The following is a 21,300-nucleotide window of genomic DNA, read 5'->3' on the forward strand; positions in this document are numbered from 1 at the left end:
CTTTTTGAGTTAATGTGTAATGAATGAGATGGGAGAGAAAACACTAGAGCCCAGAATGACCTTCCTGAGTGCTGATCAGTGAGCACAGCCCACCCCCAATAAAACAAATTCAGAAAGCAGCCGCTGCCCTCCCCCTGAATTGGAGTGCTCTGGCAGGAAAAGAGGTGAATGAGAGGCTTCTACCAAGGATAAAGGTTGAAGGTCTCTGGGCATTTGATCACCTTACCAGTTCTAGGCAATGGTCAGCCAATGTGAGTCAGCAGGAGCCATAGCATCCCTCTGACCAAGGCCCTGACCCTTGTCCCAGCCCTGACTGTGAGGGAAGGCAGAGGTGCATTCCCCAGGCCCAAGGTATTTGGGTGAAATCAGCTAAATAGATACCAGAAGTATTTGTATCTTTCATCCTTTTGCCCTCAAAGTATACATAGAGCATTCCTGAGAGATGGGAGTGGTGATGTGAGAGCTAGTGGGGAGGCGACAATAGCCTAAGAAATCTTATTCTATCTTCAACTATTCCCCTGTGGAGCACTTAGTTCTTGAAGGGCACTCCATTGACTTGTCTGTAGCTTTGGAGTGGAGCGCATTGAGGGCAGCGGTCCATATTCCTCGATTTTATTTGCCAACTCTGCCTAAGGAAGCAGGGAAGGAAGGATTAACTTCGGGGGTCAATTGTTTCAGGGAATAGTTCTGCTAGAATTAAGGCTGCGGCCCCTGCTCCTCTACCCCAAATTCTCACACCCATTCCCATTCTACCAAGAGGACAAGAGCGCCAATTTTGAGAGGTGCAGACCTCCAAGAGGGAAGTGTATGTCCATTTTCCTACGGAGAGCTGTACCTGTGCGTCGAACTCATTTGGAGGTGTACTGTGTTCTGTTCAGGACTGTGAGGAGGAGCCCCCAGGGCCTGGGAGGGTGCGGGGCGCCTAGGGGCGTTCCGAAGCAGTGTTCGAAAGAAGTTTCCACAGTAGTTCCCCTCCGCCACCCTTCACAAAACGCGTCTCCAGGCTATGTGGTGGAGGGAACTTCAGTGGCTCAAGCTCCAAGATGCTCCCTCTAGTGTCTTGCACGCTCAAAGGTTTTTCCCGACCTTGGAAAGGCAGGGCGAGCTAAGGCCATCCACTTGAGTAAGTCTAAGCAGCTACCAACAAGTCCCGTCTGTCTCTGCAGTGCGGGGGTTGGAGCTCTCTGGATGAGAGGTCTGTCACTCCTTTGCGTCCTCCTCTCCCACTGGCCCATGCTCAGCAGCCAGGCAGTTTTTTTTTTTTTTTTAATTGATTGGGCGGAGCCCAATCAAGGGAGGGTTGGGTCTCTGAAATCTTTTTTTCGCCCGGTTCCAAGATGGTGTTCATGACTACGCTGGGAATGCAACGTGAAGCCGCAGTTCTGCCATCATTCAAGATGGCTGCCCCCATCAAGATGACCGGGGTGTGCCTGGGGGAAAGGGGCAGCATGATGGTATGAGACGGTAAGGGTTATTGCTCCATTGCAAGCCTCGCCTTGAGGCATAGGAATGAAGAGCAGAAAAGCTAGGAAGCTGGGTGAGGTCTGTGGTGGAGGCTAGGATTAGAGAGTGGGGGAGGGTACAGGGGTGACAGGTGGGGGTGAGGGATTAAAGATGGGATGGGAGTGTGGCTTGGGTTCAAGCTCCCCACCGGTGCCCTCTCCCCCCACTTTTCCTGTTCCAGGTCTAGCGTCGGGCCATGTGGAAGTTTCTGGGACTGGGGAGCCGGATAATGGGGCGTGGGGCCCGTGCGGGGTAGAGGGAGCAAAAGCGTCCTTTCCCAGGCGAACCCCGGCCCCTCCCCTGACCTCTGAACTGAAATGGGGAACACGTTGGGCCTGGCACCGATGGGGGCTTTGCCCCGCCGGAGCCCCCGTCGAGAGGAACCTCTCCCCAACCCTGGGAGCTTCGATGAGCTGCACCGGCTGTGCAAAGGTGAGAACTTGGCATCTGGGTGTCTCAAGTTGAAGGGGCAGAGAAGGGGAGGGTCTTGAATGGTGGGTGTCCAGTGATGGGAGCAGAAAGGGGGAGATCACAGCTGGGGCGTGCAGCCTCAGGGAGGATCAGGTGCTCAGTGGAGCGGAGCACTTCCTGTTACAGGACTTGAAAGGAGGTCAATTCCTCCAAAGCACTTTTCTATGGGATTGAAAGGGGAGACTACTTCATGGGGTAAGGGTTCCTTGTCTGTGCTTATTCCTTCCCTTCCCCTCCCCTCCGCCCGCTTCAGATGTATTCCCAGCACAGATGGAGGGAGTGAAGCTCGTTGTCAACAAGGTTCTGAGCAGCCATTTCCAGGTGCTCCCACTTTTCTGGCCCCTCCTTTCAATTCCTCCCTGCCTGTCTCTGGATCCTCTTCTCCTTTCCTTTGTACTCCAGCCTTAGCCAGGCTATATGGGACAAAAGAGAGAGAATATGGGGGCTCTCTTTATTTTCTTTGCCTGTGGGAGTTGTTGCTTTTAATCTGGTGACCCTCTGTATATGTTGGAATGTTTGGGTTTCTTAAAAGACCTGCTGGATGGGGACAAAATGAAGGGTGGGATGGGGGATTGAAATAGAGCAGAAATGCTCTCTCCTCCATTAACTTCTCTTTCCTCAGGTGGCTCACACTGTGCACATGAGTGCTCTGGGCTTGCCGGGCTATCACCTCCATGCGGCCTATGCAGGGGACTGGCAACTTAGCCCAACTGAGGTGAGGGCTCCACACACCTGGGTTATCTCCCTAAAAGCCCAGCTAGGACCCAGGTGTAGAGGAGGAGGAAATGTGTGTGTTATGGGGAAGAATGGGCAGGGCACCTCCTCCGGGTTTCTGCTGAATGGGAGAGGGTGGGGAAACATTTCTGTGATGAGCTGGGAGTTTGTCCTTGTGGCTCCACTAGGGGGCGCTGGGTACCGTTAAAGAAATCCTACCTTTGGATTTAGGCTGAGTGCTGCCACCCAGCTCAGTCTTAGTCTGGACACTCTTCAACAGGTGTTCCCCACTGTGGTCGGGGATATGGATAGCAGTGGCAGCCTCAACGCCCAGGTCCTGCTCCTCTTGGCAGAGCGGCTCCGAGCCAAGGCTGTCTTCCAGGTGACCCATGGTTCCTGCCTTCATCTACTGAAGCATTTCCTCTTTCTCCCCCATGAGTGTCCTGCTCTGGGGGCTCAGGGGGAGGAGCAGAGGCAACAGTGATCATAAATAGGGAGGGAGATTTTACTTCTCCCTCTCCCTACCCAGACGCAGCAGGCCAAGTTCCTGACGTGGCAGTTTGATGGCGAGTATCGGGGAGATGACTACACAGCCACTCTGACCCTAGGAAATCCTGACCTGATTGGGGAATCGGGTGAGGAATTGGTACAGGGTTCTTTTTGTCTTGGCTGCCCACTTGCTAATGCTGGCTATGCCTCTTCACTGTCTGTACAGTTCAGGGATTAGAAAAGAAACTTTCTGGGGCAGGCTGGGGTGGGGGGCTGCTGGGGGTGAGGTAGAGGGCCTGTCTCTATGAGTGACTCCATGTCTCCCCACCCCACAGTGATCATGGTCGCTCATTTCCTGCAGAGCCTCACTCATCGGCTGGTGTTGGGAGGAGAGCTAGTTTATCACCGGCGGCCAGGAGAAGAGGGGGCCATTTTGACACTGGCTGGGAAGTACTCGGGTATGGGGTGAGGAGGAATAGTGACAGGGAGGGAAATTCTGGACTTGGCTGGGGTCCTGGCCTGTGTGCTAGTACAGTAACACTCCTTTTCACTTGTACTTTGGTTTTGACAGCTGTACACTGGGTAGCTACCTTGAACGTGGGATCAGGTGGGGCCCATGCAAGTTATTACCACAAGGCAAATGAACAGGTGAGTCTACTGATCCCATCCGCCGCCCCAACAAGCCCCTCCCAACCTCCACAGGCCCTGCTGACCCACTATTCTTCCTACCCTCACTACATATACGTTTCACGCGCACCTTCATTCTGCTGATGCCCTGTCAGGACTCCTCTAGTCTTCACTGAGAAAGATCCCTCTCCCATCCTTGCCCGTGGTTCTCAGGTTCAGGTTGGAGTGGAGTTTGAGGCAAATACGAGGCTACAAGACACAACTTTCTCCTTTGGTTACCACCTGACTGTGCCCCAGGCCAACATGGTATTTAGAGGTGAGGGTTATTCAGATGACATTCGGAGGTGCTGAGGGATTGGGGTGGGGGACAGCGGGAGGGAAGCCCCACCTTACTCTGCTGGCCCCTTTCTCCGAGCCCTGTTAGATAACCTAGTGTATATTCTCTTCCCCAACAGGCTTGGTGGACAGTAACTGGTGTGTGGGTGCTGTGCTGGAGAAGAAGATGCCCCCCCTGCCCGTCACCCTTGCCCTTGGAGCCTTCCTTAATCACTGGCGCAACAGATTCCACTGTGGCTTCAGCATCACTGTGGGCTGAGGTTGTCCCAGAGCCAGCCCCCATAACAGCTGGAACCCCTGAGTCAGGTGCCCTGGGGCCAGGAACTAGGCCCCTCTCAAGAGCCCACCTTGCTGGGTGACCTCTAGGTCCCAGGAGCAGAGTGGGGACAATACATGCCCTCCTCCGAACTGAAGCTGCCACAGAGGCAGCTGCTGAGGCAGTGGTTTGAGGCTCCCACCTCTGCCATCAGCCCCAGTTTCATCTTCCCATACTCTTATGGCTCTGGACTAAGGGAGAAGGATTAAGGGGTCTGGCTGGGTGCATTTTCTCCCCTCACTCCCACCTCCTTCATTTCCTTATGGATTAAAGCTCCTAGCCTCTTCCTCTTCAGCGCAGAAAAATCTGCATGGGATTAGCTCCCCATCCTGTTTTCCATCCCAGAGTTTCCCAAGGCTGGGAAAGAAGGGCTGAAGGGCTAAATCTTTGACCTCAGAAAGTGGGGCCCACCTATTCCTAGACGGAGCTTCTTTACCTCTTAGCCCTGAGGCTTCCTCCTTCCCCATCTTCTGTGCTTCCAGAGAACAACTGTGTCCCCATGGCCACCCCTCATTCTCCCCATTACCGCATGAAGAGGCAGATATTGCTTTCATCTTTCATTGCAACCAGTGGGCTCCCTGTTTACTGGCTCCAGCCTCTGGTCCGAGCATTTTCCCCTTTCCAGTCCAGCGTGTCCAGGTGGGCTGGGGAAGGAGGTGAACTGGGCCTCAGCTGCAGGTCTCCTGGAGCAGTGGCACCATGGTGGGCAGTCCCCTGGATGTTCGCGATTTGGTACCAATATGCATTGTTAATGCTTCGGAGCTCAGCCAACAGGCCCAGCAGCTTCGCATATAGAAACCTTTGGGGTCACCAGGGAAGGAGGAGAGAGATAGGCAGCTGAGAGTCTTGTCCTGAGGCCCTGACCCCCTAAACTGCCTCTCTGTGAAGCTAGGTCTGAACACTAGGGAAAATATGCTCTGATGTGACAAATGTATCAAAAGTTCCAAAGGTCCCGAGTGGGGCCTCTATCTGACACTGACTTCTCTCACCATGCCATTTTTCTTGAACCCAGAGCTCAGAGGGCCAAGTGTGAAGAAAGCCCCAGACTTTGCCAGATATTCAGCTGTGTGGAATCTGAGGATCTGGCCTTCTAGAGCAGGTTCTAGAAGGTGGGTGTGTTCTATGGTATAAAGCAACCCTCTCCTGGCCAGACTGGCACATGGAGGAATAAGCAAAACAGAAGTGGAGTGTACTTCAGAGCCTGGTTAGATCATGGACTGTTGAACCAGGGACTGGCGTTGGCCATGAAACTGAACGACCATAACTTCAAGGGGAATGAAAAATTAAAGGAATTGGACCAATGGAGAGGAGGGGAAGGGCCAAGGAAAGAGAGTGAACAAGGTTCTTGAAAGGCTGTTTTAGTCTGGAGGAGTTGGATTGGTGAGGTGATGGATGTCATCAATCTCAGGAATGCTATTATACCAAGCCTGTGAGCTACTACTGTGCATCTCTCCTGAATAAAAAAATCTGGAAAAAGTGAGATGAAACAGCAGTAGGAGCAATTTGAATGCCGGAACTCTATGAGATGGGAGGGAAGGACTAGACCCCCAGGGGCCCTGGTTTCCCAAAGGAAAGGACAGTAAAAGCACTCATCCTGAGTTCAGTATCTCCCTAACTCCTTCCCACCCTGGTGCAGCCTCCACGCACCCAGTCCCACTGTACTGGTCCCAGGGATTTTGCTGCTGGCCTTTGATATAGCTCTGCAGAGTCAGCGCTATCTCCTCTTGCAACTGATCAGTCCCCTCTCTCTGGGTTATCCCAGGCCGATCTGTAAGATAGGGAGTGGGGAAGGACAAGGTGGGAGGTTGCGGGTGACCTGCATGGTGCCCTGGGGAGCCAAGACTGGGATAGACCCATTCCACAGGTTTGAAGACTAAAAGGCCTGGATGGATGGATTCAGGGAGCTGGGAGTTTGGGCAGAGGTGGTGGAACAAAAGCTTCTGGGCTTTGGGGGATGCTTCCCAGGAGAGAAGAGGGCCATGGCAGCCATGAACACATACTCCAGGCTCCTGGAGCTGCAGTCGGTGCAGTGTCCTATGGAAGCTGAAGAGAACTCCAAAAACTCTTCCTGGAACCCCACTGTGGGAGATACCAGGCTTAGGAGCCTTCAGGTCACCTCACCACATACCATACCGTTCTACTCTACTGCTGATGCCCTCTACTGTTCTAGCACCATCTCACCATGCACTCCATCTTCTACTGTGTAGCGAAGAGGCCCACAGAGAAAGTTTTGTGTTTGGAGACAGAAAGTGGTATTGAGTGCAATGTGACATTTCTACAGGTGCTTCCTTGAGAAGGGAGATCTGGTCCTCCATGGGCCAGAGCAGGAAACCTGCTGTTTAGACTCTAGCCTGAACTTCAGAGAGGGAGAGGAACTCCCAGTTCTGATTGAGACACTTAAAAAAGCTGGGAATTCAAGACCTGGTACTTGAAAAGGCTGAGCGATGGGTTAGTTTGGTTAGTGACCTTTTTTTTTGGTGGAGGGTGGGGGTGGTGAGGGTGGGATTATAATTTACTGGAGTGTTTTCTTCCTGAAAGGTAAGGGGAGGTCACATACCAAAAGGGGCAGATCCTTGGTGAGCCTGATGATTTGCTGTACCATGAAAGCGTTGATGTCTGCGAAATGCGTGAGCAGAGGCAGTACAGGGAACTGGGTGGGCGGCGCTGGTGATGGATGAACAGATGAGCTGGAGGCTGCAGAGATCAGAGCCTGGGTGAGAGGCCCCGGTCCTAGGGAGCTCTTTTAGGCCTCTCCAGCTTTATCTTGGAAGGGTTCCGGGCTAAGGAGTCTGCCTCGGCTGGGGTTCTGGAGAAGTCCTGTCCTCTGTTGGTGCGTGGCACACAGCCCCCTCCCTCAGGCCAGCCTCCTTGGGCACCTTTTGGTCACATTTCAGCTTGAATCCTGTAAATGCTCACCCTGAACTGCACAAACTGGTCAAACGTGGTGCCCATGTGGCGAGTTTGGGCCCCAGCAGTGTCTGGACTAGCTCTCTGCTCCTCAGCTGCATCGACGCTTGCTGTGCCCATCGCCGGGCCTGTCTTGCTCACCGCAACGCCCGGGCTTCTGCCCATGGGATCACTGTGCCCGGGGAAGGGATGTGACAAAGCTATTGAGACCAGCAGAGAGCACCTTTCTCTGTCAGCCCCTGGTCTGGGGCCCTCGGACACTCTGCGTAATGAAGGATGCAGGGGAGGGAGGAGAGTTCTTTTTTTTTTTTTAATTAATTAATTAATTTTTTTGGGCTGTGTTGGGTCTTCGTTTCTGTGCGAGGGCTTTCTCTAGCTGCGGCAAGTGGGGACCACTCTTCATTGCGGTGCGCGGGCCTCACTATCGCGGCCTCTCTTGTTGCGGAGCACAGGCTCCAGACGCGCAGGCTCAGTAACTGTGGCTCCCGGGCCTAGTTGCTCCTCAGCATGTGGGATCTTCCCAGACCAGGGCTCGAACCCATGTCCCCTGCATTGGCAGGCAGATTCTCAACCACTGCACCACCAGGGAAGCCCTGGAGGAGAGTTCTTGAGGCCTCCTTGGGCTTGGCTGACGTCCCAGGGGCTCCAGGTGGTAGGGAGTTCCTGTACGCTTTCCCTGACCTGTGAGTCACTGCAGCAGAAAACAATGCACTGTGGAAAGGAAAAAAAGGATAGACAATAAAGTGGGAACAGTATAGGGAGATGTTTGGCTTCTGGGGGAGCACTGAAGAGGGGTGGGCTCGTGATACCAAAAACAGCACCTTATGTTTGCATAGCTTTATAATTTCAAAGCTTCTGAGGTTAAGTCTCACTGAATGAAACAATCCTGTGGGTGGAGAGGGCAGGTGTTATTATCCATGTTTTTCAGAAACAGACTGACATTCCAGTGACAGGTCCAAGGTCACAAAATCCTTATGTGATGTAGACTGAATTCAAGATTTTTTTACTTCTACAGTTTCCTTTCCACTGCTCCATATTGAAAAGCAGTGTGACGTCATGGAGAAAGCAAGGGTCTGGTGAATACTGACTCTACAACTTTTCAGCTGAGTGGACTTGGACAAGTTGATTTCTGTTACTTTAAGTTGATTACAAGTTACAGTATCTTTTGGGGGCAGAGCCTTATTATCTGGCACAGAGAAAAAACATTAAATAATTCAACAATTATCAAGTACCTACTAAGTGACAGGCACTATATTTGAGAGATGGAAGAGTAAAAGCAAGCCATATAAATATCTAGGGGAAGAGCATTCCAGGTAGAGGCAATGGCAAGTGCAAGTATAAGTTACAACAGTCTTGAGAAGAGTGTGCTTGGTGTGTTTGAGAATGGCATTGACGTCAGTGTGGCTGGGATGGGTTGAGCAAGGGGAAGAGTAGGAAGTAAAATCTGAGAGGTGGTATGGAGGAGCTGGACCATGAGATCATGGACCATAAGAGAGAGGAGGAGCCCTTGGAGTTTTTGAGCAGAATAGTGACATTGTCTGACTTGTTTCAAAAAGCTTACTCTGCCTGCCCTGTGGAGAATACACTGTGGGAACAAGGGCAAAGCATAGTCAGTGGAGGGACATAGTGGATTCTCGGGATGTTAGGGGGCCAACTCACTGTCCTTCTTCATGACAGCATCTAGGCATTTCTGCAACCTGCAGGCTGAGCAGTGGCGCCTCTGGGCCTTGTTGACCTTCCAGCTTCCAGCAAAGGGGCACGTGAGACCGGTGCTTTTGCTGACTGTTCGCCTGAGAGGACAGAGACATTGTGAGGGTTGGGGATGGCAGCGAGCAGGTAGGTACGTGAGGGGCTGAAATGAAATGGTCAAAAAGAAACTATGGTGGGAATTCCCTGGCAGTCCAGTGGCTATGAAACAGGAGGGAAGGGGGCAGGGCACAACCTTTGAAAGAATGACATAGCCCAAGGACATGACATAAACTGATTAGAATCAAATGGGTCCAAGATGGCAGACAAGTCGAGTTCCACTAGACCTTGAGCCTCAGTATACGCTCACTGTAACACATCTGCAAGCTAAATGACACACCCACAGGTGCCATGACAGTTCCAAGGCTGACCATAAGGATCAAAAAGCGGGTGGTGGCCCAATTCCTGGAAATCCCCACCCCTTCCTGAAATAGCTGGAATACTCCTCCCACTTATTAGCCTATGAAACTACCCACCCCTATAAAAACTGACAACCCCATACCCTGGTGCCTTTCTCGCCTTCTGAGATGGCCCACACTCTGTCTGTGGAGTGTGCTTCTCTCTAAATAAATGCACTTCTTACCTATTGCTTTGTCTCTCACTGAATTCTTTCTGCGATGAGACATCAAGAACCTGAGCTTCATTAAGTCCTGAAACCAGGTATGTGATCTCAGTTGGAAGACCGTAGGTTTTGGCCGGGTTCGAGTCCTGGCTGAGAGGGTTCAAGTCCCAATCTGAGTTTTGGCCGGGTTCGAGGCCCAGACCCGTGGGTTCAAGTCCCAATCAGTCTAGGCTGGGTTCGAGTCCCAATCTGAGGTGCACGGTTTCGGTTAGAACTATGTGCTTTCACTGCCGAGGGCCTGGGGTTCAATCCCTTGTTGGGGAACTAAGATCCCGCTAGCCAAGTGGCCAAAAAAAAAAAAAAAAAAATCTGTGGTGACAGGGGCTACTCTGAGCTGTGCCCAGAGGTCCCTAGGGGTAGAGAGGATACAACGCATCTCAAGCATTTCCATGGGGGCACAGAACCAGTCAGGAAGGCCTAGTTGATGCTGTACTAGTTTGGTGCTTTGCAGGTAGTGAGTACCCTTGACTAAGGGGTTGTGTCCATAGGACAAGCACTCAGCCTTCCCTCTGTTATTTTGCCTCATGTTTATACAAGTGATGAGGTTGGCAATTTGTAGCGTGCTGGCCACAGCGTAGTTAGGCTTCAGGATGCAGGAGTGATGTAACTGGACAAGCTAGGGCATGTGCCAGGGCTTAAAGGCTGCCTGGCAGGCAGTTTGGGAGGGCGTTTCTGTTGGGGAGGAGGTTCTCACCTGAAGGAACCCTTGCAGTCCTCAAAAGGCAGGGCATGGAAGTGACAGCCTGTGGCTCAGTGCCTGAATACCACACAATTCCTTGGCTCATCTTCCTCACTGGCCCTGGCTTCAGGTGTTGCAGTGGCTGTCACAGGCCCCTGAATGTCAGAGGGGTTATCAGTCAGCTCTGGACCACCCTTGACCTTCTTCCCCTCCTGCAGAGCCTCTTCCCAAACCTGCCCTCGGCCTGACCCCCTGCATTATCTGCACTTTATTGCTTTTAGTCTCTGGACCCCAAAAGTTTTCCTACCTGCTTCTCTTCCCACTCTGACTCTGCTTTCCCCTTGAGCTCAAGAGCTGCTAGTGTTTAGAGTTAGGGATTACGGCCCTCAGTATCTGGAAAACGAGGATAGAAACCGCTCCTTATCAGATACATGTAGATTTTCCCTATTGCTGAGGAGAGAGGGAGAGAGCGAGCTTTTTCACATGCAATATGTCAACAGTAAAAGAATAGGCATATCAATTGTACAAAGCTCCCAAAAGGAAAGTTCTTCAAAAGAGACTGGGGTCTAATTAAGGGCTTATGTAAAGAGCTAGAAGAGGTCCCACTTCCCAACAAGGGAGGGCTGAGTATTAAAGCAGAATGGCCTCTAAAACATTAGATATATGGGATTGATCTGGGGGCTCTTGCACCAGAGCTGGCATCATGGGAGTGTGCCCTGTGCAGTCACACAGTCTCTGTGCTCAGAGGGATCTTGGGCTTGGTTTAATGCTCTGATGTTGCCGCTGTCTTGAAATTCTTTTTTTTTTTTTTTTAATAAATTTATTTATTTATCTATTTTTGGCTGCGTTGGGTCTTCGTTGCTGTGCATGGGCTTTCTGTAGTCGTGGTATGCGGGCTTCTCATTGCTGTGGCTTCTCTTGTTGCAGAGCATGGGCTCTACGCGTGCGGGCTTCAGCCCGTTGTGGTACTCGGGCTAAGTAGTTGTGGCACACGGGCTTAGTTGCTCCGCGGCATGTGGGATCTTCCCGGACCAGGGCTCGAACCCGTGTTCCCTGCATTGGCAGGTGGATTCTTAACTACTGTGCCACCAGGGAGGTCCTGTCTTGAAATTCTTAATGATGTTTAAACAAGGAGCTCTGCATTTTCATTTTTCAGTGGGCCCTGCAAATTATGTATCTGGTTTGTATGGAGCCAAGATGAAGGACATCTAATTAATAAGCTTAAGAATCAGAAGTAGGAGCCTTCACTGGGGTTGTCTAGTGCTCCATTGACACTGAAGAATATTTTTGCAAATGTAGAAAGTGTGTATGTGTCCAGATGGCCAAGAGGCAGTTGAAAATATGCTCAACATCGCTAATTATTAGAGAAATGCAAATCAAAACTGCCATGAGATATCACCTCACACCAGTCAGAATGGCCATCATCAAAAAGTCTACAAACAATAAATGATGGAGAGGGTGTGGAGAAAAGGGAACCCTACTACACTGTTGGTGGGAATGTAAATTTGTGCAGCCACTATGGAGAACAGTATGGAGGTTCCTTTAAAAAACTAAAACTAGGGCTTCCCTGGTGGAGCAGTGGTTGAGAATCTGCCTGCCAATGCAGGGAACGTGGGTTTGAGCCCTGGTCTGGGAAGATCCCACATGCCGCGGAGCAGCTGGGCCCGTGAGCCGCAATTACTGAGCCTGCGCATCTGGAGCCTGTGCTCCACAACAAGAGAGGCCGCGATAGTGAGAGGCCCGCGCACCGCGATGAAGAGTGGCCCCCGCTTGCCACAACTAGAAGAAAGCCCTCGCACAGAAACGAAGACCCAACACAGCCATAAATAAATAAGTTAATTAATTTAAAAAACAAAACAAAACAAAACAAAAAACTAAAACTAGAGCTACGGTATGATCCAGCAATCCAACTCCTAGGCATATATCTGGAGAAAACCATAGTTTGGAATGATACATGCACCCCAGTATTTATTGCAGCGCTGTTTACAATAGCCAAGGCGTGGAAGCAACCTAAATGTCCATCGACAGACGAATGGATAAAAATGTGGTACATATATACAATGGAATATTACTCAGCCATTAAAAAGAATGAAATAATGCCATTTGCAGCAACATGGATGGACCTGGAGATTATCATACTGAGTGAAGTAAGTCAGACAGAGAAAGACAAATATGATATCGCTTCCATATGGAATCCAAAAAAATGATGCAAATGAACTTATTTACAAAACAGAAACAGACTCACAGACATAGAAAACAAACTTACGGTTACCAAAGGGGAAAGATGGGAGGGAAGGATAAATTGGGAGTTTGGGATTGACAGGTACACTCTACTATATTTAAAATAAATAACCAACAAGGACCTACTATATAGCACAGGGAACTCTGCTCAGTATTCTGTAATAAGCTAAATGGGAAAATAATTTGAAAAAGAATTGATATATGTATATGTATAACTGAATCACTTTGCTGTACACCTGAAACCAACACAACATTGTAAATCAACTATAGTCCAACATAAAATAAAAATTTAAAAAAATTAAAAAGGTGGGAATTTCTAAAAGAAAAAGTGGGTATGTGTCTATACACATACACATGCACTCTCTCTCCCAACCTTTATGAACAGAAAAAGTAATTTCAAAAGCTATTTGGATGTTTTGGGGATGGGTAACATGTTGGATACATCTATGTTGGATAAATCCGATCCCACACACACTGGAATAAGGTCCAAATCTCAGTCTTTCACTTTGAAAGGTCTTTCTCACTGTACATCTCCCTGGGTGTTTGTTGTTTCTGCACTAATATAGTAGTTTTCTCCCGCTAGAATACAGCATTTTTTTCTTTTTTTTTTTTTTGGGCATATCGTCTGCTTCTTCAGTTAAGGGTTAAATTATAATTAATGATACTCTAACAGTGAGTTAAAAGCCCAAGTGGAGTCTAGAGCCATAAAAATACACTTAGAGAGACAGAGACAGAGAGAAGAGATTGGGTTAAAAAGAGCCTTGTTTAGGTCCCCTTCATCTCAAGTAGGTGCAACATCCAACTATGTATAACTTACTGCATTTTGAAGTAAGCTGAGCTCCAGAGAACACAGGTGCTTGGATCTGGTCCTTGGGAGTTGGTGAGCATATTTATGCATATGCATCTGTTGGTATCTTTGCTTGAGTGAGACTCTGTGAGAATTCATACTAACTCATTCAATCAACAAATACTGACCGAGAACCTACTATGTATTAGACACTAAGGATAAAAAAGATGAATAAGATGCTCTCCTGCCCTCATGGAGTTTAAAGATGCTAGTGGAGAGACAGACCTTTAAATAGATATAAAGAAATATAATCGAGAACTGCCCTGGTGGTCCAGTGGTTAAGACTCAGCACTTCCACTGCAGGGGGTGCAGGTTCGATCCCTGGTTGGTGAACTAAGATTCAGCATGCCGGGTGGCACGGCCGAAAAAAAGAAAGAAAAGAAATATAATCCTATCACTGATGACGCTATGCACAGAGCATTCTGAGACTACAGAAGAAGGGCAGCTAATCCTGCTTTGGCAAAGAGGTGTTGAGGAGGAGGCAGGAAAGTCTTCCTGGAGGAGTGACAGCTGAGTTGATTTTTAAAGGATAAAGAGGAGTTAGCCAGATACAAATGAAAGGTAGTTCAGGTAGAGGGTACAACCTCAGAAGTTCAAGAAGCCAGATACAAAAAAGTAAATATGGTAAGAACCACGAACAGGTCTTTCTTGCTGGAGCATAACATTTCAGGCTGGAGTGGGAAGAGAAAAGTCTAGAGAGATGGGGTATGAGGCTGAGATGTAGGCAGGGCCGGTTCATGGGAGACCTCGTGTGCCAGAGAAAGCAACTTAAGTCCATCAGGAAGCTTTTAAAGGGTAAGATGGGAAATGACATGGTCAGATCTATTCTAGATATCCAACTACTGGCTGTTTGGAAGATAGATTTGAGGGGGCAGGACTGGAGGCAAAGAAACCAGTTAGAAACTCTTGCCATAAAGTAGGTGAGGGATTAAGCCTGATCTAGGATAGTGGTAGGATATAGTGGAGGAGAGGGTTTTGAAAAATACATGGGAGGTGAAATAATTGGAGCTTGGTGATTACTAGAATGTCTAGGTTGAGAAAGAGGAAGAGTTAAAGATGACTCCAGGTTCCTAGCATGGGTGATTGAGTGGATGGTGGTACCACCAACTGGGAGAGAGACTACAGGAGGAGTATAGGGCCCTCCCTACTTGGGCCCCTATTCTTTTCCACAGTTGCAGATTTACACTAGCAATAAGTTATTAAGTACCCACTCTGCGGTGAGGCACTATGGAAAGGGATAAAAGAGAGGGTTCCTATTATCAAGGAATTTACTGACTGATTATGGAGATTGCATAAGTAAATGGAACTCCTAGATCTTACAAGGAAATATATAATCAAACTCTAAATTGTGTGGTAAAGATCATGTATCATATTATAGGTATTAATTGCTTCACTAATTTGTTCTTATTATGAGCAGCATACTGTGTAAGAATCCTTACCAGTGTTAACCCTAAAACATAAGTAATATCACCACTTTACAGATGAGAAAACTGAGGCCAGAGAGTTTAAATAACTTGTACAAGGATTACTATACCCAATAGTTTATTAGATGACTTCACCTGGATGTCACATAGGCATCTCAAATTCAGTATGTCTACAGTGAAGCTTTATGATCCCTAAAGCACAAGCAACATAATAAAAAAATAAGTGGTACTGCATCAAACTAAAAAGCTTCTGCATAGCAAAATAAATGATCAACAAAATGAAAAGGCCACTTACAGAATGGAAGAAAATATTTGCCATCCACACATCTGTTAAGGGGTTAATATCCAAAATAAATAAGGAACTCATACAACTCAATAGCAAAAAACCCAAATAATCCAATTTTAAAATGGGCAAAGGACCTGAATAGACATTTTTCCAAAGGAGGTATTCAGATGGCCAACAGGTACATGAAACGTGCTCAACATTGCTAATATTTATGGAAATTCAAATCAAAACCACAATGAGATATCACCTCACACCTGTTAGAATGACAATCATCAAAAAGACAAGAAATATAAAAATTGTGAATCACTGTGTTGTACATCTGAAACTTACATAATACTGTTCATCAACTGTACCTCAATAAACACACACAAACACACACACGAAAAAAGAAAAGAAATAACAATTGTTGGTGAGGATGTGGAGAAAAGGGAAACTGTGTGCACTGTTGGTGGGAATATAAATTGGTACAGTCACTGTGGAAAAGAGTATGGAAGTTCCTCAAAAAATTAAAAATAGAACGACCATATGATCCAGTAATTCCGCTTCTGGGTACCTACCTGAAGGAAACAAAATCACTGTCCCAAAGGGATATCTGTATCTCCATGGTCTTTGCAGCATTATTTATAATAGCCAAGACATGGAAACAACCTAAGTGACCATCAATAGATAAATGGATAAAGAAGATGTGAGATATATATATATATATATATTTCTATATATACATAAATAATATATAATATCTATTTAATATATGATATATATTTAATTCAGCCATAAAAAAGAAGGAAACGCTACCATTTGTGACAACATGGATGGACCTTGAGGGAATTATGCTAAGGGAATAAGAGAAAGACAAATACTGTATGATCTCACTTATATGTGCAATCTAAAAAAAAACCAAACTCGGGGACTTCCCTGGTGGTCCAGTGGTTAAGACTCCGTGCTTCCACTGCAGGGGGCACCGGTTTGAACCCTGGGGGAATTAAGATCCCGCATACCACGCAGGGCGGCCAAGAAAAAAAAAAAACCCAAACTCATAGAAATAAAGATCAGATTAAATCAGATTGGCGGTTGGCAGAGGTGGGGGGAGAGGTGAAGCTGGTCGAAAGGCACAAACTCCTAGTTATAATGTAAATAAATTCTGAGGTTGTAGTACACAACATGATGACTATAGTTAACAATACTATATTGTATATTTGAAGGTTGCTAAGAGAGCAGATCTTAAAAGTTCTCGTTACGAGGAAAAAAATTGTAGCTGTGAGGTGAATCATTTGACAATATATACATATCAAGTCATTATGATGTACACCTTAAACTTACACAATGTTACATGTCAGTTGTACCTCAATAAAACCGGAAAAAATAAAAACAAAATGGAAATCATTGTCACCTCCCCACAGACTAATTTCTCCTACACAACCTAACCTGGTGACTATCCCAACATGAGGAAGTATTGGGTTGGCCAAAAAGTTCGTTTGGGTTTTCCTGTAAGAGGTTATGGAAAAACCCGAATGAACTTTTTGGCCAAGCCAATAGAAAGCACATGTGGCTTGGAGTCATACAGACTTAAGTTCAAATTTTGACTCCAGCTCTTGCTAGCTGAATTACTTTTTCTTTTTTTTTTTTTTTTTTTCTGGTTCCTTTCCTAATTATTTGAAGTCACTGAGACCCAGCTCCATGGGAGTCAGATATCATCAGACTGGGCCATTCCCAGACCGGGGAAGGGAGGTTGACTTCCTTTTCCTAGCTCAGTACTGAGTCAGGGAGAAGTTCAGGCTAGAGGAGAGATGCTCTGGCCCAGGGCTGCCCCTTCACCTGGGGCCCAGGGGTTGCCCTGAGCCTTCTTTTTGTTGTTGTTGTTTCTTGACCAGGGATTGAACCTGTGCCCTGGGCAGTGAAAGTGCAGAGACCTAAACGCAGGACTGCCAGGGAAGTCCCTGGCCCTGAGCTTTCTTGTTCTTGGAGAAGTCCACCTTGCAGTTCTTTGAGATGGGGTTGTCTTAGGAACACACCTCTCTGACCTTGCTCTTCTTATGTACAGAAATGCTCCCCCGGCTTCATGGTCTCTCCCACTGAGCGGACTGAGGCTGGGAGATGTGCTGCAGGATGCCCCTGGCATCCATGATGAACAGGCTTTCAGGGTTAACTGATGTCCTTACCCTCTTCCAACATACCTGTCCTAGGCCAGGCTCTGAAAAACAACTGTGTTCGTTGTAGCCTGGTAGGTTAAACTCTCTGAACTTTGGTTTTCTTATCTGGAAAAAAAGGGTTTAATGATACCCACTAGCTGGGTTTGTTGTGAAGATTAAATAAAGTGGTATATGTAAACTTCCTTACACAGTGCTTGGAACATGGAAAGAAGTCAATACATATTCATTCTCTTACCCTCTTCCTTTCCTTCTTTTCCACTGCTATCCTCTCCCTGATGTCAAGCCAGAAGCCGGGGAGTCACCTAGCCCCTTTTCTCTCCCTCCCTAAAAAGGATCAGATGCCATGCCCTGTCTTTCCTGTCTCCTGGCCTCTACATGCCCACTACCTCTTAGCTGAGTTCAGGCCCTCATCATTTTCCACTTATCACTGCAAGTAGTGGAATTAAATTATTAAATTAAATTATTCTCCCTAAGACCGGCTTCATCTATTTCCAACCCATCCTCCATGCTGTTGCTATTTCTAAAATGCAAATTTGATCATGTCTCTCCCCTGCTTAAAATTCTTCATTTGCTTCTCATCACCTTTGGGATAAAATCCAATCTCTTTGGCATGCCACACAAAGTGCTTTGTGATCTGGCCCCTATTTATCACTCTGCCTTCATTCATCCCACTTCCCTCCCCTGACCTAACACATCATACTTTGTGCTTAAGCACTTAGAGTTCCCTGAACAAGCTATGCTCACACACCTCTGAACATCTGCCCTTATTATTCAGCCTGATTGGAATTGCCCCACACACCCCACTTCCAAACCACCACACATCCCCCCACCAGGTCCTCTTGATCCTTTTGGCCCCTTGGGCCTGAGTACAGCAGATCACCTCTGGGAGCCTGTGGATTAGAGCTACACATCTCCTCACACATTTGTCACAGCACTTATCACTTTGCAGAGCAACTGTCACTTTCTGACTGTCAATCAACTGTGAGTTGAAGTCAAGAGCTGCATCTTTTATTTTTGGATCCTTAGGGTCTCGTATACTCCAAGCACAGATAATAAATGTTTACAGAGTGAATAAATGGGCTGGGATATGAATTAAGGTCTGATTCCAAACTCATGCTCATTCTATGTGGCATTATGTTATTATTTGAGAATGCATTCATTCATTAAACAAATACTTAATGGGTATCTATTTTTCCAGGCGTTTTTTTAGTAAGGTACATTCCATGTCATCTGGGTACATTTCCTGTTTCCCTTTTAGCTGCTGTCTTTCATAGCTGATTATCTTTTGCTGTTCTGAGTTTCTGACAGGATACTCATTAGTCTTTTAGTCTAATTCCTGACTCCTTTCTGACTTCTGAACAATTGCTGCCTGCTGTTCTTACCTGCCATGTTTGCAGTTGACATGTGGTCAACCTCACTCAGGTGTCCACTGAGCCAAATTGCCAGTCTGGGCCTGCTTTATCCTATTTGGCCTCCCAAGTTTTGGCACAAACACTTCTTTGAATAGGAAGGGTTCAGGCTATCTCCTTTCCTTTGTACCTTGTAATCTGGTTTTGATCTTTAAATTCACCAAAGATCTCCGGTGACCTGTTGAATTCAATGGGCTTTCTCTTATGTTTCTCCCAATCAACCTCCCTATTGCTTTGACTCCCTGACAACCACATTATCTTCTTTGAAATGCCTTTTCTCCCTAGTCTCTATGATGTTATGCGTTCCTGATTCTCAACCTGTACTTCTAATAGCTCTTTTTTCTTTCTCCTCTATTGGATTCTCATTTTTCCTAAGGCTACGGGTTATGGAAAACTATGGGTTTTTCTCTAAGGCTCAATTTCAACCTCCTCACCTTTCTTCTTCTGTGTTCTTCCCTCATAGTTCATCTAGTCACAAGGCTCTGGTAAAATGTAAAAATAGCTCACATTTTAGCATCACAGTTTACAGAGTGCCTTTACATACCTGATTTCATTTATCCTAATTCTAGTATGTGAATGTCTTCACAAATTAACTCCAGTTCCATGCATGGGATCTTGCTATTCTTAGTAGTTCCTTATGATGCCTGTTCAGATTATTATTCTCATTCTATTCCTTTTTCTGGACTCTCACTGCACTTGCCCAGACTTCCACCACAGCACCCATAATAATATTGCACCTTAGCGTTCACATGACCGTCTCTCCCCTTCTAGACTGTGGGTTCTATGTCATGTGGGTCTCCTTTTCCCAACACCTAGCAATAAGTCCTGGCCATAATGTGTGTTTAATAGCCAGTGAATAATTGAATAACTCCCAATTTTCTGGTCCCCATTCCAAGAGTCACTTTGAATCCTCTCCTAAATCTTGTTATTGATTCCTTATGCTTATGTTTCTTGATGTTGTCCCTTTTCTTCTGTTACTGTCACTATAGTCACCCAGACTGTAGCACTTTGTATTATTATGACATCCCCATCTTTTTCTCCCTGCTCTTGGTCTTTCTCTTGTCAAATCAGTCCTATGTTTTCCTTGCAAGAATAATCTAAAAATGCCATTTGTACAAGGGTAAGGTTTAAATTCCTTATTCTGACATTCAGGGCCCTCACACATCTCCTGCCACTTCCCTATCATAAACCTCAGTCTTCTTTCATCATTTTTTTCTTGTTATCACCCAGATGTCAGATCGACACCTTTTCCTCCTTCCCCCATTCCTTCTAGCATTTGTCTAAATTTTACCCTTCCTTTATCCAACCCAAATCCCACTTTCTCCAGGAAGCTTTTGACTCTTTCAGTCCTAGACAATGTCTTTCTTCTTAGACCTATACTATTTACTGTTGTACAACTTACTGTTGTAGCATACTTGGGCATTTAATCATCTATGGCAGGGATTGGCAGTTTATGGCCTGTAAGCCAAATCTGGCCTGCTGCCTGTTTTTGCACAGTCTGTGAGCTAAGAATGGTTTTTACATTAAAAATGTAAAAGAAGAAAAAGAATATTTCACAGCATATGAAAATTATATGAAATTCACATGTTAGTGTCCACAAATAAAGTTTTATTAGACTATAGCCACACCTATTTTGTTTAGACATTGTCTATGACTGCTTTCAAGCTATAATGGGAGGCTCAAGTAGTTTAACTATAGGGCCTACAAAGCCTAAAATATTTACTCTCTGGCTGTTACAGAAAAAGCTTGCTAACCTCTGATCTAGGATCTTGAATTCTCTGTATAATCTTTGCATCGCTGTTCAAGAACTTTGGAGAGGTCTGCTTCACTAAAGACAATCTTTTCAAGGCTAATTAGCTGTTCCTTAGACAGGTGGGGGAAGCCAGAGAGTAGGCTGCATAGAGTAAGTAGGAGCTAGCCTACTTAGAATTTAGTAACTTAGGCAACCAGATTCCCATTGGAAAGTGAGAGTCAGAAGATCCCAGGTAGATGGGGGAAAATATGTGATCTTTTTTCCATCTTCTCTGTTTCCGAAGTGGCAGAGAAAATGTAAACACACAGAGGGTCTAGCTAGAGAAAGGGTATTTGAGGTCTTATCTGAATCTGGTTGTTGAGAAGGGATCAGTGGTTGCTGGCTGAGAGAAGCTCAGCTATTAATGACTCAGTTATTACAGGCCATGAAAGAAACTATCAAAAGGGTGTAACAGCTAAAGCTGAAAGTGTTTGGCTTTGGCTGACTGAAGCTTTAAGTAGGCTAAAAGGTTTTACAATGCCTGGAAGTATCACAGGCAAGAGCATTTAAAGGATTTCTTTAAAGTAGAAATGAAAGCCAGATATTTAGGAATAGCAGTTGAAGTTATCAGAAAGTTCCTGACTTTTACCTAGGTGTTCTATTTCTTTTCATCTTGCTCTAATCATATTTTTTTCTTAAAACTTATACAACATAGTGATTATTTAGTAAAGTTCCATCTTAGTGAAAAATAATCTATATAGATTGGACTGTGGGCTTCATCTTTCACATCTGCTCCCTACG

At 46.5% G+C, this 21,300-nt stretch overlaps 2 protein-coding genes across 4 annotated transcripts; one reads left to right on the forward strand and one right to left on the reverse strand.

The window, feature by feature from the left end:
• Window positions 1–1,313: 1,313 nt before the first annotated feature.
• On the forward strand, window positions 1,314–5,948 carry TOMM40L (translocase of outer mitochondrial membrane 40 like). 3 transcript variants are annotated; one of them, XM_007171702.3, is made up of 10 exons: window positions 1,314–1,464; window positions 1,685–1,935; window positions 2,228–2,295; window positions 2,597–2,689; window positions 2,969–3,070; window positions 3,218–3,323; window positions 3,513–3,635; window positions 3,749–3,825; window positions 4,018–4,120; window positions 4,260–5,948. In XM_007171702.3, exons 2-10 carry the CDS (start codon window positions 1,821–1,823, stop codon window positions 4,397–4,399), a joined length of 927 nt encoding a protein of 308 aa, XP_007171764.1. In that variant the 5' UTR covers window positions 1,314–1,464; window positions 1,685–1,820; the 3' UTR covers window positions 4,400–5,948. The 3 variants fall into 3 exon arrangements, with proteins under 3 accessions (XP_007171764.1, XP_028019705.1, XP_007171766.1); XM_028163904.2 differs by lacking the exon at window positions 3,513–3,635; XM_007171704.3 differs by lacking the exon at window positions 2,969–3,070.
• Window positions 5,125–15,812, reverse strand: NR1I3 (nuclear receptor subfamily 1 group I member 3). Its single transcript, XM_057556548.1, is given in 14 exon segments — window positions 5,125–5,169; window positions 5,171–5,255; window positions 6,119–6,239; window positions 6,419–6,458; window positions 6,460–6,509; window positions 6,512–6,535; window positions 6,638–6,729; window positions 6,731–6,788; window positions 7,010–7,117; window positions 7,120–7,150; window positions 7,373–7,428; window positions 7,431–7,535; window positions 9,023–9,153; window positions 15,766–15,812. Coding segments are annotated over 14 exon segments (993 nt in total).
• Window positions 15,813–21,300: the final 5,488 nt, after the last annotated feature.

This window comes from Balaenoptera acutorostrata, chromosome 1 (assembly GCF_949987535.1).
Source record: "Balaenoptera acutorostrata chromosome 1, mBalAcu1.1, whole genome shotgun sequence".
In the NCBI taxonomy this organism is placed as follows: domain Eukaryota; kingdom Metazoa; phylum Chordata; class Mammalia; order Artiodactyla; family Balaenopteridae; genus Balaenoptera; species Balaenoptera acutorostrata.

Bases quoted from the DNA above. Each gene is read 5' to 3' on its own strand.
- TOMM40L (XM_007171702.3), top strand. From the start codon at position 1,821: ATGGGGAACACGTTGGGCCTGGCACCGATGGGGGCTTTGCCCCGCCGG. The intron at 3,826-4,017 runs GTGAGTCTACTG...CGTGGTTCTCAG, and splicing joins ACCACAAGGCAAATGAACAG to GTTCAGGTTGGAGTGGAGTT. The intron at 4,121-4,259 runs GTGAGGGTTATT...CTTCCCCAACAG, and splicing joins GGCCAACATGGTATTTAGAG to GCTTGGTGGACAGTAACTGG.